This window comes from Takifugu rubripes, chromosome 22 (genome assembly GCF_901000725.2).
Source record: "Takifugu rubripes chromosome 22, fTakRub1.2, whole genome shotgun sequence".
Classification (NCBI taxonomy): Eukaryota; Metazoa; Chordata; class Actinopteri; order Tetraodontiformes; family Tetraodontidae; genus Takifugu; species Takifugu rubripes.
The window spans coordinates 2,307,257-2,324,347 of NC_042306.1; the positions used below are offsets into that span (position 1 = coordinate 2,307,257).

Genomic DNA, 17,091 nt, shown 5'->3' on the forward strand with positions numbered 1-17,091 from the left:
TGGGGGTGGGGGGCATCACGCTGGGGGTGACTTGCTGATCTCCAGGGTAGTCAAACGCACAATCAAGGAGATCAAAGTGCCAATGTGTGCTTAATTACCACTCCCCTCTGCCCTTCTGCCCCATCGGGTCAGATTACAGACCCCTCCTGCTCCGACCCCCTCCTGTTAAAAAAAAAAAAGCAAATGAGGATAACAATGCACTCAGTAGCTGTCGATGGCTCCTCAGTGCCGAGCGCATTCTTGTCCCATCATCAACCCCCCCAGCTCCACACGCAGGCGCCGACACACACTTCTCCCGTCCTCTCCGAGGCCTGTCAAAAAGAGCAGCTATCAGTCAGCCGCCGTGGCAGGACGCCGCTTCGCCGCTGCTCCTCCCACAAAAGGAGCGAGAGCCGCCATCGCCTCTGTGTGGATGCGGCAGTTGCGTGGACGCACCATGAGTCAGGTGGACACACCCCGGTGTGGTGAAACGACCCAACGATTCGGCCCCGCTGCCTCCGACCGCTCCTCGGTGCTCCTCCGGAGCGGCACGGAGGCCAGAAGCGCCCAAACAGAACCTACAGAAATCCGTCTGCACTCGCAATGATTTCAACACCGTCGTCTTAATATCTTTATTGATTTGGCGAACACCTCCGAATGTGTGAAGGTCCAGACTGATTGTGTATAGATTTATTTATGCTTCAGTTAAACCATGAGATGAACGGCACATTTGCTTGTAAAACATGTATTAGAAGGTCGCCAGAGGCCCTTTGACTGGATCATTTACTTTATATGATTAGGGAGCCATTTAAAAGTGTTTACATTTATTTTATTGACCATATTGAGGAGAGTCTGGACAGTCAGCAACTTATTGGCTGGAGATCTGAAGGGTTGATTTAAAATAAAATGAACAATATTTATGGCCCAGTATGAATATAAATAACTATTTGCATATTATTTACTGAAATAATCTGCAATATTTACTTTTCTTATTTAGTATAAAATCACTATATTATTAGTAGTAGTGGTGCCTGAATAAACAGTGGCTCAAATGTATAGGTAAAAATAATCATATTTATTTGACATTAAGTTTGATGTATCTTTGTTAGATTAAGTTGTAAACAGTCAACGGTGGGTTTAATAATATAACTGGGATAAAACACAGTTGGACCCCCAACACACACACACTCACACACACACACACACACACACACTGCACACGCATGCACATGAGTCGGGGATCAGATTAGGATGATTGTCGGCAAACAGCCTGGTGCCCAGGTCGCCGAAGGTCGGCGGTGCCTGATGTGTTAATCAGGATTAAAGCCTGCAGGCCAGGCCCAGCTCACACCCACACACACACACACCCACCCACACACACACACAAAATACAGGCCCTGGCTGTAAAAGCACAAACATTACCCCTGCTTAATCCCCTAATTAAGCGTGCCCCTCCTCACTGTTTAACCCCGGAGAGCCTCCTGGCCCTTGCACTCAGCAGCGTTTGGCCACCTCCAGCGGAGGAACTGCATTGTTTACCAGTGGATTTACTCAGCAGATAAGGAAACCATCTGAAGCCTTAAAAAGCCTCTGAAGATAAAGTAGAATGGAATAAGGGCCGAGCGGTCTTTGAAGAGGGGAGATCACACTCCCTAATCCCCGGATTGAGAGGTCTCCCAGAGTTCGGCATGTTATGTGTATGAATGCAGGGAGGGGGTCTGGCAAATTGGATTGTCTTCCATTCTTTGGAGCCAAAGGGAACTTGGCCGGTTCGGATGGTCTCCGGGAATCTAACCTAGGATTTAATGAAATCACACCCGTCGAATGCGGTTTAATATTTGTTTTCTTTGCAACGTGTCACAAATCTGTGCTGACAATGCGAGCGCTGGTTTATGTTATTTAACATTCACGACGGCTCATATCCTCCACCCCGCTGCTCGGAGAGGAGCGGGCGCTGACTGCCGTGCCTTATCTCTTCCAGGGAATCCTTCTGAAGCGGAGTGGCAAATCTCTCAACAAGGAGTGGAAAAAGAAATATGTCACGCTGTGCGATAACGGCGTCCTCACTTACCATCCCAGTTTACATGTGAGTCGTTCACCCACCTTCTCTTGCATTTCCTCAGTTTTGCAACCGTCTTTTAAGTGTGTGTTACATCGCGTTTGTACCAGGATGCAAGCTGGAGCTTTTGATGTTGGCCTTTTCCCCCTCGCTGTAATAAAATGGATCACAGTCCCACAGGCTGGTAGAGATTTATCGCTGTATATAAGAGCTCTATTAGCAAAGCCTGTGATTTCAAAGCTTGGTATTAAAGAACAGGGTGCCCCGGTGGTCATCCCTGCACCCCCCTGTGGTGTCCATCTCCAGCCCAGCCTAATGGAGACATGCCTGTACGGCGGCGTGCTCGCCGCGCCCGGACTCCGCGCTGCCTTGTATTTATAATGGTTCTCGCCGCATGGCAGCGAAGCCTGAGCGGCCTCCCACATCCATCTTTGTCAGGATCCCACTGGGCCGCTAATACCTCTTAAACACTTGGCTGCCTGGCAGCTCAGGAGCCAGGTGCCAGTGTCAAAAACGCCCATCTCGCTCCAAAATGCCTCCACTTCCTCCCTTTATCGCTCTGAAATGCTCCTCGCCGCCATTAGCTGTTGGCGTCTTTCAAACAAAGTCAAATAAGAGGCGTGATCAACAGTTTGCATCTAAAGGAGCGGGTTAAGCGCACCCCCTGAGCGCGCCCTCGTTGCTCCGACTGTGTTAGTGATTTAATTTACAAGCGGTTATTAGCTTTGCTACGCTGATGTATGCAATCGACTGAACAGGCCCCGGTCGCCGCAGCTGCTACAGGTCATCAGGGCGATCTGCGAATCTGTGAATCCGTTGACTCCGGGAGAGGGGTGAAGTGAGGGAGACGGTTGCATTAGCGCGGTAACAACTCCGTCTCATTTAGAGCAGCGGAGCAGAGAAGAAGAAAAGGGGGTAGAGAGAGTGGGGAAAGGAGAGAGAGAGGGAGGCAGGCAGACTGAAGACAGGAACCTTTAATTTCGCAGTCAGCCAAGCCATCCACACAATCACCTTCTGTTAATTCTATCTGCTACATCAATTAAATTGTTTGTAGAAACTAATTGAATGTGGCTTAATCACACATCTTAATAGCTTTGCACGCTTCGATCTGGCTGTTAATTCCAGCAATAAAATGAAATGAGAGCGCTCACTGGGTAATTAGCGGAGAGGCTTGGGAAAGAAATGAGTGCTTTATGACACGGTAATAAAGCAGAGGAGCCAGTGGGGGGACGGCGGAGGCCGAGCCCGCCTCTGTCTGGGTGTTTTTCTGCTGAGCCCAATGATTTTCACCTTGGCTTCCCACATTCGGGTAGTAGCCACTTTGAAGCAAATCAAATGGGCAAATTGAAAGAGAATGAGACTGTTTGCAATCATTAAGCCCAACATTTCCGCTATTTAGCGAGACAGCGTAGGCACAGGTGATGCGTAATGGCTCCACCATCATTTTTCCACTGACACCAACCCTTCGTGGAGGGTCTGGGACGGGTTGTGACTAATGGGGATGGAAATTGAATGGAGTTTTAATTTGTTTTTCCTCCACAATTCCTGGGCTCGTACTAGTCTGCTGTGAGCGATCAGCTCCCTCAACTGATGGGCGCGTGTGGAAATATGTGGATTCCAACAGTGTCCAGACACAAGACCACTGCTGCTGGATCCCACCTTAGATCCCAAACGATCCCATGCGTTCCAAGCATTTTTCTTTGCCTCTGCCTTTTCCCGGAGTGTTTCCTAATTCCCTAACATTCCATATTATAATGTTGTACAGGACTATATGCAGAACGTGCACGGGAAGGAGATTGATTTGCTGAGGACGACAGTCAAGATTCCCGGGAAGCGTCCTCCCCGAGCGGTGGCCACCGTGGCCCCCACCGCCAGCCCCAAAACCAACGGGCTCACCAAGGATCGCAGCGGCCTGCAGCTGGGAATCGGGAACGCAGGTGTGACTTCCTGTCCTGTCTCTTCTTGCACAATTTAAACCATTTACTGTTCAAAAGGAAGCGTAACCGGATATCCAGGTTGTTTTTGCTCCTCGCTGCGGTTAAATGAAAACAAATACTCGGTCTCAACGGATTAAATAACCAAAAACAACGGCTTTGGTCCAGATGGAAGCTCGTTAAATGTAATGGAAAAAAGCGATTCCTTGTCTTTCGTGGCTTCAGTGTTTCGTTTGAACAGGTATAATGGTGACTCAATTAGTTGTTTATTACTGTACTAATTTTCTGTGCCATCCATTTATAATTAATCATAAAAATGAGTCCCAACAGGTTAATTATCTATTTTCTGTATGGTTCCTTCATGCAAATTAGCTGCCTCCTATACACAGTGATGACTTAATGAGCATATATAAGATATCAATTAATTACCTAAATTGCGAAACAGTCAGTTAGATGTTGTGTTCAAACATCGCTGCATTTGAGGAACTATTTGATATAGATATTATGATATAAATATTTGCTGAGATTAGTTTTTAGGGTTAGGAGTTATTAACTAATTAGAGCGGGGAGAGGCGGGGGGGTTCTTCCCTGTTGCCGCGGCGTCGCTCAGACGGTGAGCGCAGAACCAAAGGCGGGTCAGCAGGGACCTCCTGGTGCTTCTGCCAAACGGGGTAAAAAAACCCAGAAAGACGTACAAGTTTACCGAGCAGAAGACGTGGAACAAAGGTTAACCGACGGTGGGGGAAAAGGCCAGGCGAGGTTTTGGGAACACAGATCATTTGTTCCACGCTCAGCCCGACAGCTCGGTGTCGCTTCTTCTCGTCATTTGTTAGCCAGAAACTGGGAGACGAATCCCCGAGATCGTCGGCTGCTATCAATGTGTGCATCAGGGAACAATGTGAGGGAGATTTGCCTTAATCTCCACTTAGGAAAAGAAAGGTTACAAATCACATCAGGTCTCTCTTTGGGTAAAGGACCCTCTTCTGATGATGTGATCGGGATTTTGATTTCATTAGACATGCAATTGATGGAGGGAACAAAGGGGTAATTTTTCATTCACAGCGCACAAATCACAAGCCTTGTCTGTGCGTTGGGTAATTCATTCGTTCCTCAGATGTAAAGACCTTTATAATCACTGGGAGAAGAGGGATAGCGGTGGAGAGAAGGAGAGGAGGAGTGGCTGGGGGAGATGAGGAGGATGAGAGGACAGAGCAGATGAGCCAACGTGTGCGCCGGCGAGCTCGCCGAGCGACCCGGGTTTGAGTCCTTTGCTGGCTGTTGAGTGGAACCATTTTATATATGATGCATCCTGCCGCGTCACCACCGACAGACACGCTGTACAAAGTATTAATGGACCCAGTCACTTTAAATCAATCACAGAAAGAGATGCGAGAGGCGGGGGAGTGGCAACAGTCTGGGGAATGCTCCGCTTGCCTCCCCTGCCACGTGATCATGACCACAATGGCAATCCTAGGACCTGGATTTAGATTTTTATTCAGTTTAATGCAGGAAGATGTACTCAATCACGCCACTTTCAGCCGTGTTCAGCCCAGATGTGGTGAAACCCTTTTGTTCCGAGCAGAATATGCGCGTCAGAGATCGTGTGGCCATTAAACCACCTTACAGGACCCAAAGATCAGAAAATCAGTAAAACTGTCAGGCTAAAACAGCAAATATGTCAATATTTCAGTATCTAAAAACGCTTTATTCAAAAGCAATATTAATGTGAGGGTGGGGGGGTCTAAGTGGTGGTCAGGGGGATGTTTGTAGATTCCACACAGGCACAGATGATGCACTGCCTGGCCCACATTACCATGAATGCTTCATTATCTCACTACTTGTACATAATGGCAACAACTCCACGGAGGGGTCAGGCCTCGCCACGGCTCATCAACCCTCTGACGGCCCAGCCTAAAGAGAAATGAGGAGCGAGGCAGCGCTGCTACCCGCTAATCCATCGCCTCTACTTAACACCCCGGCCTGGAGAGCCCGCTAAACACGTGATGTGTCTTTTGTCATATCGAAAGAAATACTTTTAATGAGTCTTTGTTGCCTTCCTGTCAGTTTCATTAGGGGGTGGTGAGGTGCATTAACAAGTGTTCTCGATGTTGAGCTCACCGTCTGCTTGTTCTGCGCGTAATCGCAGCAGCTACGTGCAGATGTGGCTTTGCATCTGCTCCGAGTTGCAGCTTTCCTTTTGATTTGCGTCTCCTAAAATAGGAAAATCAAGCTATTTTTAGACCTTTTCATTTTTGGGGTTTACGAACATGGGATCCTAAATATTCTGTGCCTCATCATCAGAGCTTTGTCTTTCTAAACGTTTTAAGGTTTTTAAAGGTTTTTGAAATCGAACAGTACGTGCTGCGTTTGTATTTAAGGCCCATGTGGCCCTGAGGATCAGCAAAGTTAGCACCACTTTCAAACTGGATCTTTTTGACCCCTATTTGCATGTATCTATTTGGTGAAACTGTAAACCAGTCAGGCCTGGCTGGAGCTGCTCTCTTAATGCCACAAGCTGATTATTTCTCCACTGTAATTACATTATCGTCTCCTTTATGCAGGATTGGTCTGTGGGGACTAATGGATACAGCCATGTATAATTCATTAATCATTAGCATCCAATTTGACAATTAGATATGATTATTGAATTTTAAATTTCAGTCCGTGCTCACTTGTATTATCAGTATTATTTTCTGTGCTTCTTTGTGCAATTTTAGGGCATCAGAGGCAAATTTCATATGGAATAGTAGAAAACAAACAATTAGCTCTTAATCACCGTGCCATTAAACAGTTAGCTATATTATACGGGCTCTCTAAAGTTCCCCCGTTAAATCGCATTTGTAAATATTTCTTCTGTGATTTATTTATTCGTTAATGAAGCATTTCTTTGCATCCTTCTTGAGCAGATTTTCTCACCCTTCATTCATTGTTTTTTATTTTAAAGCAAAGTTTTGTTTTTGTTCCGTTTCTCGTACTCTTCTGCCTGCCCCCCCTCCTCCTCCTCCTCCTCCTCCTGCCCCCCCCCTCCCCCCCTCTGCTCTGATTTCTGCATGCTAATTTAGTCGCTGCTCCTCAGCGTGATTCCCTCGCTCTCTCTCCCATTCTCGCTGCGATTCTGCTCCCTCCCCTCTGGGACCCGAAGATTAATATTCCTGGTCCCAACAAGATAATTACTGATACTAATTAGACATGATTATGTGAATTTGATACACTTATTACTCTAGATAATGAGCAGGACATATTATCCTAACAAGCACCCGTGCCGCTTAGTTTACTTTACAGCCGACCCACACGCCGTATTTCCTTTTATTCTGGGCTCAGTCTACAAAAACGATATTTTTCTGTAATTATTGCATAAAAGGCCTCAACATGTCAGACCTGGAGATGAGAGAACACCAAATCTGCACCGATGTTTAAATAAAACTACAGAAACACGGCGACAGTTCCTTTTTTTTTAGCGTCTCTGTTTAATTTACAAGCAGTTCTTCTTTCACACAATATGTTCACATATGTTAATTAAAAATGGCATCTTTTTGGGTAGGATTTTACAGCTCGAGCACGTCTGCCCCCCCCCAAATGACTAAGGGTTCGTCAGCGGGTAGTGCACGTTGTAGCGGCTGCTTGTGAACAGGAGGGAAGGACCCCACATGGTGCAGCCTAACCCATGAATTAGTAAAGAGAGCCAGGCGTCCGTGGCTCGCCTGATTGGATGTAAGGGAGAGAATTCCTGCTGACGCCAGTGGAGATCGATGTGGCAGTCAGAGGGATGAGGCGAGATAATTAGCGTTCGGAGTGTATCTTGTTAATTAAGGGCTAATTAGAGGCAGAGGCGGAGGAGCGAGGGGCTGTGTCTGTGTTTGTGTGTGTGTGTGTCGGAGAGATGTGGAAAAAATAAGATGGCAACAGCTTCACAGACGCACCAAAAAACACATGAAATACAAAACTGCAGCAGTTTGTAGAATCTTCTTTAACCAGAAATGTCGGTTTAAAATGTCGTTTCTGTCTCTTAATTCCCAGGGGCGTCTCACTCCAACAGCAGCACGTCGCTCCAGACGGGCGGGCTGGCGTTCGGCGGCAGTAAAGACGGAATGCACCAGCGCTCCTTCTCCGTGTCCAGCGCCGACCAGTGGAATGAAGCCATCAACACCAGCACGAGCAGCGGCGCACGTAAGAACCTGCCCTCGTAATCAGAACCCTGGCAAAGATCTAAAACCCAAATTCACTCGTGTGGAAGGAATCGATCCAGCGGCCACAGGCGCCGGAGGCCTCATTTTCATCACGAGGCGCTCGCGATCGCCGTGACCTCGGCGACCTCTGCGGCTCGTTGGCGGAGGTTGAGAGAAAAGGAAGAGTCAAGGTTAACTTGTCGTTGTGTGGCACATTACAACTTGTCACACGGCACCGTACTTGAGCGAAGTGCGGTAATATATTCTCCAGGCATGTCTACACACACCCACCCCCCCATCTTGTCTTTACCTTCCGTCGTGCCCCCCCCATCCCCACCCCTTCATCTGTTTTCCTCTCTTTTCTCCCGAAGAGGAAAATGAATGCTTTTTGGGGACACCATTCATCACCAGTTATTTCCCTCTCTTTGTGGTTGGCAGTAAAAAAGCACTTAAATGCACATCAACAGAATAACAGTCATTTCCATGCATGTTTGCACTCTGGTAGTTCTCATTAGCACGGCGGCGGCTCCCCCCCCTCCCCACGGGCTCCCAGGGGCCCCGGCAGTTTAAAGAGCGCACTTTACGAGCGCTGCTGGAGTCCAACTGCACGGCCCTCGTGGTTCCGCAGACAAGCCTGTCTCTCATTTGGAGCTGCCAAACGATCAATTCTGCCTGGACGCAGGCACTTCCATCACCCCCTACCCCCGACTCCCATCAGCAGCACGCCCCAAAGCAGAATTACTTAGATTCGTGGGGTCCTCAAATAAATGAGCGCGAGCGTGTTTGGTGTGTGTTCATCCCGAGCGTTCTTTTGTGCGCTGCTGTCGACGCCTGAGCTCTCGGGGTGGGAGAGGAAGTGAGTAAAAGGTTAAGCAGCTGGACAACAGAGGACAAACGGGACGTTCCTAAACGCCACGTCGAGACGCCGCGTTTCCCATTTCCATGTTTGGTAAACTGAAATGCGCTCGATATTCTCATAGCTCATTAACCAGCATCCGAGTCTCCGACTGAATCAGATCTGCAATTTTCCCCATTATTCTGTTTTCCTCAATTATTTTCATGCTTCTCTTAAGGTAACCACAAATGAGCCTGAGTGGGGCAAATGAGCTGAGCAGTAGAAATGATAGATACGCCGCTGGTCCTCGGGCAGGAGCGTCTGTAATCAGTGCGTAGTCGGTGCAGACGTTTGGGGGCTCAACGCCATGTCTTTGTGGGTCCGAAACTTCCCCTCCTGGTCGGGGTTTTGCATCGGAAATGTAGAAGCAGAATTTCGAACAATGATCCGTTGCCTAAAGGGGCTATTGAAATAACCAAACTTGATGCCACGCCCACCTTCCACACTAATGTATCCTCAATAGAGCGTGTTCGGCGGCGAAGGGGGCCCGTGTTTTGTCGTTGGGACTCAACCCAATGGCTCATTATCCTTGGCGAAGGTTGCAGGTTAACGTTCAACGCGATGCAGATTGATGCTTCGCCAGAGAATGAATGCGTCTTAGCCAGGTAACCACCTCCGTATTATTTAAAGAACGTCCTCATTTGTAAAGCCACAGAGCAAAGGCAGGAGCGGACGCGGTCGCCTCTCTTGAATATTGAGTGCAGCTTTTTGATTAAATCGCGGCCCTATTTTTTTTCTACCGCATTCATAAAGACATCCCGTCCTAATACATCGGATGCTTGTTTGGATCCGGCTCTCGTTTGTGCGCCTCAAATTCCGGCGTCGAATGAGTCAAACGGTCACAGGGGGCCTTGGCAGACCTGGTTAAAGTGTAAAAAATACAAATGACAAATAAATGGAATAAATATTACTGGAGAAATTTAAGAGAATCTCCTGAGATGTCCTTCAAAACATTACAATTTCATCAATGCGCGTCATTAGCGCAACACACAACTAGCAACCAGAAAAAACAGCAGCCTCCTAAATCAAAGAATTTGCGCAATAATTAATGAAACACAATTTTTGTTTCAACAGAATTTGGCCCGACTGGTCAGGGTGGCCCTTTTAAAGAGGCTTTTATTCTAATTGCAACTAAAAAGTTTTCTTTCCGTCCTCTGAGATATTAATATCTGAAGCCTGATCAACCATATGGTAATTATACAAGTGCTTTTCTCCCTCAGGACGCAGGTAGTTAATGCAAAGATAGCCTTTTCCAGTCACACTGGGTTTTATACCTTGGCCTCCCGATGCGAGGGTGATAGCATGCGGGGCATTGTGTGATTTCTACGTCGGGCCGTAATGAAGTTTGACATTTAGTTTGGAGAGAGCAGCAGAGCGCGATCAGGCCTTGATTAGCACGCTCTAATTGAGGATAATAAGGGGGAGGCGGTGATTGTTTCTAATTTTTGCCATTAATTGCAGCCGTTGGCTTTGATTGAGGACAGGCAGGGCTGCCATGTGAAGGAGCCCGGCGGAATCATAGTGCTCCTCACCCGGAGCCTCTTGAATAACAATGAAACGAGCCCTCCGCCGCCACCTCGCCGCCCCCGCCCCTGCTGTCTCCCACTATTTTTTCTCCCCCGCTTCCATTCACATTCATTCTTTCGGTGGGGCGATGGTAAAGGCGAGGAGCCTTAAGCGGCCCCCGCTCTGCCTGACGCTCTTCCTTGTGAAGAACGTTCAAACCTCTCCTTTACGGTGGGAGCGCAGCGCTCTGTAATCACAGGTGAGGCCGATATTCTCTCTGCTGCCCAGGTGATTTTGACTCCTGATCCCAGAATGTCTCATGACCCAACTTGGTCCTGATGGTTCTCATTCGCTCTAACCGCTAGCTAATAATGCCACAGCGAGGGCAGAATCAGTCCAATCTAACTTCAATTTCCCCTGCTTAAGAAATATAGACTCGGTTAAGGGTTTAGTTCTGAGAACCACCTAAAGCTGGGTTATTCTCCACAGGGGGAAAAAAGGGTTGGGGGTGCGTTGAGGGAACTGCTCGCCGATATTTATTTCCTCTACAGTTCCGTGGGAATTAGATGGGCGCAGACAGAGAGAGGTTTATCACCCCCCGTATATGTTTCAGGTGCTGGATGTGCAGGATCTGGATCATTTTCCACAACATTAGCGCCAAAAAATTGATAATTAGAGGAGTTTATGACACGATCGCCCCCCCCCCTCCCCCAGGGGGCAGCCCTCCCCTTTAACCTCAAGCGGCATTAAACAAATGCTGACTGTCAGGTTGGAGCTGCGGTCTCGCGCCCACCATACGGAGCTGCGCTGGCGGGACAGACGTTGGGATGGAGCGGGAGGAGGTGGAGGGATGCACACGTAGGACCCCCGTGCCCCCAGCTGTCTGAGCCAGCTAATGACTCGTCTCAGGGGGGCTGTTGTAAGAGAGCAGGGAAATTGAAACAGACGCTTTGGCTGGGAGCGGCTACATTGGCAGATATGTCCCGCCATTCAGAACACCGGCGAGCTTAATTTATGTCCTCCAGAATGAGCAAAATGTTTATTAATGTAATCATCACCCTGGTTACCGCTAAAAGGAGCACGTCACTCTCCAATGAAATATTCATTTTAACACCCTTTCTTTACTTTCTGTCTTCACAAAAAAGCCCAAAACATTTGTTTCAAGGTTGACTACAGACATGCTGCACGTCAGGTGTTGCTAATGTTCCCCCCACACACAAACAATGCATCCCCAGGCCCATGGGCTTCACTCTTCCCCCACGTTAGCGGCTCCATTCCCCCGCTGAGCCCATCTCACTCCTCCAAGACAGCCCCATCTCCCTAAAGGTAATGACCGAATTAGGCCTAATGTTGTACACTGGCTAATGGCACCGTGCCGCACATTACAGCATGTGCAACTGGCAACGACAACAGCAATAATCCCGGAGCCCCTTGTCCTCCTGCACTCCACCCCTGGGGCTGGGACGGTGCACGGGGAAATGAATGGAGTTTGCCACACTACAATGAGCTTTTGATGGGAGACAATGGAGGAGGCTGCCAGCACCACACAGGGTGGTAAGAGGAGAGCAATATGGGGCCCATCTACTGGTCCTCCCTCACTGCTTCCCCCAGGCCCTTGTCCCCCCACTCCCAGATTCATAATGGCGTCCGGAGGGGGAAAGAAGGGAAAGTGATGTCAAATGTCAGGAAATCAGAAAGATGGCAAGCTGACAACCCCCTCCTCTCATCCCATCCCTCCTGCCCCTTTGCCCAACGGTAGCGCAGGTTAATATCACATTTGTAAGATCACTTACAAGAAAGAAAGCTGGCTCTTAGCCCCCTGTCACTCTCGCTCATATAGGCGGTTTAGCTGCGGGCTAACTCGGGTAACCATTCGTTCGTCGTAGCCCCGCGCCCGTCCTTTAGCCCCTCTCAAACTACAGCCGCACAGTCGGTTTTTGGTGCATTCAAAGTCGTTCCCGCGTTACTGCTGCAAAGCCTTCTGGGACGGGGCTCTGCGCCAGCTTTCAACCAGCTGCAAGAGTTCACGTGCACGTCATCAAACGAACAGGCCACGTGATTAGCGTGGAGTACTCTTCTTCACTTTATTTTGTATAATCATTTGATACGTGGAAAGAGTGACCGCAGATTTCGATGTGTACGTTTTTTCTTTCTCTCCAGCCAACGGGACGAGCGACCCTGCGGGTTCTAGCGCGGGCAGCGCCACGAGTCCCAAACTTGAGCCGCCTCCTTCGCCGCACGCCAACCGCAAGAAACACCGTCGGAAAAAGAGCACGGGCATCACGAAGCCAGACGGTTTATCTGCAGGCAACGAAGGTACCAAGACGGACAGAGTTTTTAGGGTTTGGGATTCCAACCTTATAACAGTGGTTATCACTCTTTGGGAATAAATTCCAATTAGTTATCCTTTATAAATGAGCCTTATTTTATGTACGTGTTTCTATTTTTAGCACACACAAAGTGAACTGAGAGGGTTCGGCCTTTATGTTGGCTTTCCTTGGTGATGCTAACCTGCTAACGCACCGTTTTGCTAATAAACGCAGACGATAAATCACAATGAATGCCATAAAAGAGACACTTGCCTTCATGCTGACAGGATTTTTCCATACTTGAGGCGACAAAAGACTTGGATCATCTGCGAATACTCGGCCTCTTGCTCGGCGCAACTTCGCAGACCCCCATTTTTTACCATTTATTTCTTTATTTTTGGCTTTTCTAAACGGTCGGAGCTTCAGAAGCCGTAACCCTCCGCAGCAGGGGAGTGGCAGTCGGCTCTCCACCCAATTAATAATGATTCTGCGGCCCAGTGATGAATGGAGTACCCTAATTGGATGGCATTGTGAAAACACTGGGACGCATTTCAGAGGCCATAAAACTAATGTCACCGGAGTGGGATGATCAATCAAGAAGATTGATATGCTGGATAACAACAACAATGGCACTGACACCCCCCTAAATGGGGCTGAGCATTTATAATCGTTATACTTTTTTATCACGCTCTTTGGCAGCTTCTCTTTTAAAGCCTGAATGGGCCCGTTGACCACATTGTTGTTTCGAGTGAGCATCATAGGGACCTCTTAGATAAGCGCCGCCGTTTTTGTTGCCAGGCGAGAGTGAATACTGGTGAACGTGGTCCTCGGACCCGAGTCCAGAACCTGTAAATTCCTGCCGCCATCCATGTCCCCCCCCCCCCCCACCCGGCGTGAGCTTTATTTGGCTTTACTCTGAGACCGTAAAGGTGGGCTGTGATGTGATCGATGGCCGACAACATCATCAAAGTTTGTCAAGTTCATCCGAGGGAAAGGCGACCCCCCCCCCCCCATTCCCGCTGGAGGCAGATTCCGGGTTGTTTTGCATCTCTCCGGCGCTTGTCTGCCAGCTTTCCTATTAGCATCAGCGTGTCTGCTCTGCTGAGCGCCTTGGAATACAGACATATTGTTACAGCGCCGGATTCACTCGCATCTGGGATGTGAGTTGTCTCACGTCGGAAGGGAGAGAGGAGGGAATCCTTGAATAAATCGCCATCAGTTTATCTCATTTACGGGGCAATCAGACGCGTGCGATGCGGGCTGAAATTGAATTTTAGTAGTTGTGAAGCGTCATAAATCACAACAGAGTTGCTCATCTTAAGGTGAGGAATCACTTTGGTCTATATGGGATGTGTTGAACGTCGGTGGGGGCCCGGAGGAACTGAAATTTCCAAACACCGTACTTTAGTGGCGCTCTGCTTCACTACAGAACACATTTTATTTGGGGCTTTTTTGTGCGCGTGTGTATTTTTAATCCTTTTTTCCCCCAGCCAAGTTGCAAAAATCTCTTAAAAACCATATTTGAAGACTGGTTTTGGTTAAATCGCAGTAAAGATCTCTTTTGTAAACAGTTCCCAGCTGTATTGGTTAATGTCTGAACCCTCTCTGATCTCGGTGGCGCTGCTCTTCTGCCAAATATTCTAATATTCCGCGCGCTGTCAGAGCAGCCCGGTGTAATGAACTTCTCATATGCTTAAAGAATGATGCAGGATGCATGGCGAGACAACTGACAGCCCCGTAATGTGTTTCCCAGCAGCCGCTCGGCGACGAGCTTTCTCGGTGTGTCGCTCGCCATAAACCCACTGGAAAATCGATGGCCGATAAAGAGTTGTGTTCAGGGGGAGCCCCCTCTGATTAATGCAGACTGTCAGGGAGCATCATTAATGTATTTCTCTTTTAAAGGAAGTGTATCCACTGTTTTTTGGGGGGGGGGTTCCGAGCTTGTTGGGTGACAGCAGAGCGTCAGGATTCCTCCCGTTTATTAGATAAAGATATTTACCCGTGCCGAGGCCTCAGAAATTGGACGAAACCCGGACGCGTTTAATGCAAAGGTGACCGGTTCCTGATGGATCCGTCCACGTATTTCTGCACATCTCCATGACAACAGGTCCGTTCCGCAGCACAAAGACCGGGGTCAGTCGGCTGCATTCTGGATGAATCGCCTTTCTTTTAAATCAAATCTCATCCTAAATTGGGTCATCATCTCATTATTTCAATTAAAGATGTAATAATGGATTTTGATCCAGTCTTTTAACTCTATAGATTTAAACTGATTGAATTTAAAGCGGTTTGTGAGAACTGAAATGAATCAGCAGTTAGAGAAAGACGGGAAAGGAGCTCTTGGCTCCGATGGGTGGACTGCAGGAATCAGGTCTCCTTATTTCAGGTATATTAGCAACATCAGAGGTATTTAATCCGTTTTAACTGATGTACCTCAGTAGCATTAATGCTACACCGGGATCTGAATGGATCACATTAGTGGAGCCGCTGTTGCCAAGAAGAGCTGGAAGTTCAGGACTTTTCCTCACTTTGACTTGTCTGTTGTGTGTAATCCAGCATCCTGTTGTCCTGCTCTTCGGTGATCTAAGGGTTAATATCCTCTGGAGTCCAGCTGAGGATTAGGAAATGGAGGTTTAACTGCCTGTGCTAATGGTGGGTGTTTATCTCAATACTTTGTTTTGTCACTCCCCAGCTCGCTCTCATTTCCGAAAGCTGTCCCTGGAGCCTCGGCTGGTGTAATGGTTTAGCTTTCAGAGTGCCACTGTATAAAAGGAAAGGAATAACAAGATTCTCATTTGGGCTGCGTACACACTGCCCACAGATACATGTATAATTGGCCCCGTTCTCATTCGGCTCTGTTGTTAAGTGCGTTAGCTATTAAGGTAACGGTACTGCCGCTGATTTTGTGTGTTTATTGTTGGAAGGTGTCCCTCGTTTGTGCGTTCAAAAGTGCACGGGAGTGTGTGCAGCAGCGGCGAGATAAAGAGAGGGCTGTCTCTCTCTTTCCCTCGCCGTGCTCTTCTCTCTGAGTTTGGTCGTGGTTCCCCCGGGGCCCCTGTCGCAGTAATGGCCTGCTCCTGATTGCTCTGATACAGGTTAGGAATATTGGCTTTAATGATGTGTAAAATGAGCAAGCAGTGCCTGTGACATTTACAGATGGCACCGCCTTGGCCTGTTCTTCCCAAGTGCTCGTTAATTCATGGAAACGGCGAGCACTTCTTTAAGTGACTGCCTGACGCACGCCGCGCGAAGCACGCCGCACCCCGCGAGCCGCAACAATTGTTCACCTTCCGCACCTCCGTCACCTTTTTTACGTTCATTTCAGCCAGGGCGTCGGCGCGACTTGATAAAAACTCCCCTGTCCTCGAGGCAAAAGAGGGAAAAAAAAACCAGGTTTGCTAATTCTCCCGCAAGAGCGCGTCTCGCTGGTCTGACATCTTTAGAAGCTCAGACAGAAGAGAAGCTTTAGCTGGTGCAGCAGCAAATTTCCCCAGGCGCCAATCTGGTCCAAGGGTCCATGGCGGCACATCTGCTGCACACACAGCTTTAGAGGAATCATCCCAAATGTGGAGCTAGTTCACGTTCGAGTTGGAGCCAATGCTAATGTGTTAATGTTGCCCAACATTGAAAAAGGAAGAAAATCTCCATTCAATGTTTAGACTTTGGTTATTTATTGGCCAACTTCCTGTTTATTAACGGTCTTCCTGTCTGATGGGTGACATTGGCCACATAGTTTCCTGAAACTTCTCTTTAATTACGCCATTTCGATTAAAGGAAATCATATTCGCTCATTCCTCACAGGCGGATCCGCTCCCCGGCTCCGGATTCTACCCTTCCTGGTCCGCCCACTGGCAGCGCTGAGTTAATTTATTTCTAATTGACACCAACTTGTTGATTGTTGGCTGACAGATTTAGTCAGGAGGTTAACGCTCGCGCTAATGTGACGTCGCTCTCCTGGCCGCGTGCTAACCGCAGCCGCTGAGTAATACCGGGAGCCTTAATGACCCTCTTACAAGCTCATCATGGCAGGTGCCTGCGAGATGGCGGCGATGCCTCTGACACGTCGTCCATGCTCAAATTTACAGCCCTCGCAACATCAGAGCTGAATTACTCCGGCTTGTGAAGCCAAATTGCCCCTCTGTGAACATGTGGAGCCTCGTGCTGGAGGAGATCGTAACGGTTGTACCTGCGGGTTCTGACCGGACGGCCTGGCGGCTCCAGCGCGCCTCACCTATGCAGTCCT

At 48.4% G+C, this 17,091-nt stretch overlaps 1 protein-coding gene across 3 annotated transcripts in view; it reads left to right on the forward strand.

Annotated features, from left to right (window-relative positions):
- agap3 (ArfGAP with GTPase domain, ankyrin repeat and PH domain 3) overlaps positions 1-17,091 on the forward strand; it is an 83,458-nt gene that overhangs the window by 53,182 nt on the left and 13,185 nt on the right. For all 3 annotated transcript variants that reach the window (XM_029831347.1, XM_011616091.2, XM_011616090.2), the window contains exons 10-13: positions 1,961-2,065; positions 3,804-3,975; positions 7,990-8,139; positions 12,700-12,855. In XM_029831347.1, the coding sequence (XP_029687207.1) occupies positions 1,961-2,065; positions 3,804-3,975; positions 7,990-8,139; positions 12,700-12,855 (583 nt within the window). The remainder of the gene's footprint in view (positions 1-1,960; positions 2,066-3,803; positions 3,976-7,989; positions 8,140-12,699; positions 12,856-17,091) is intronic.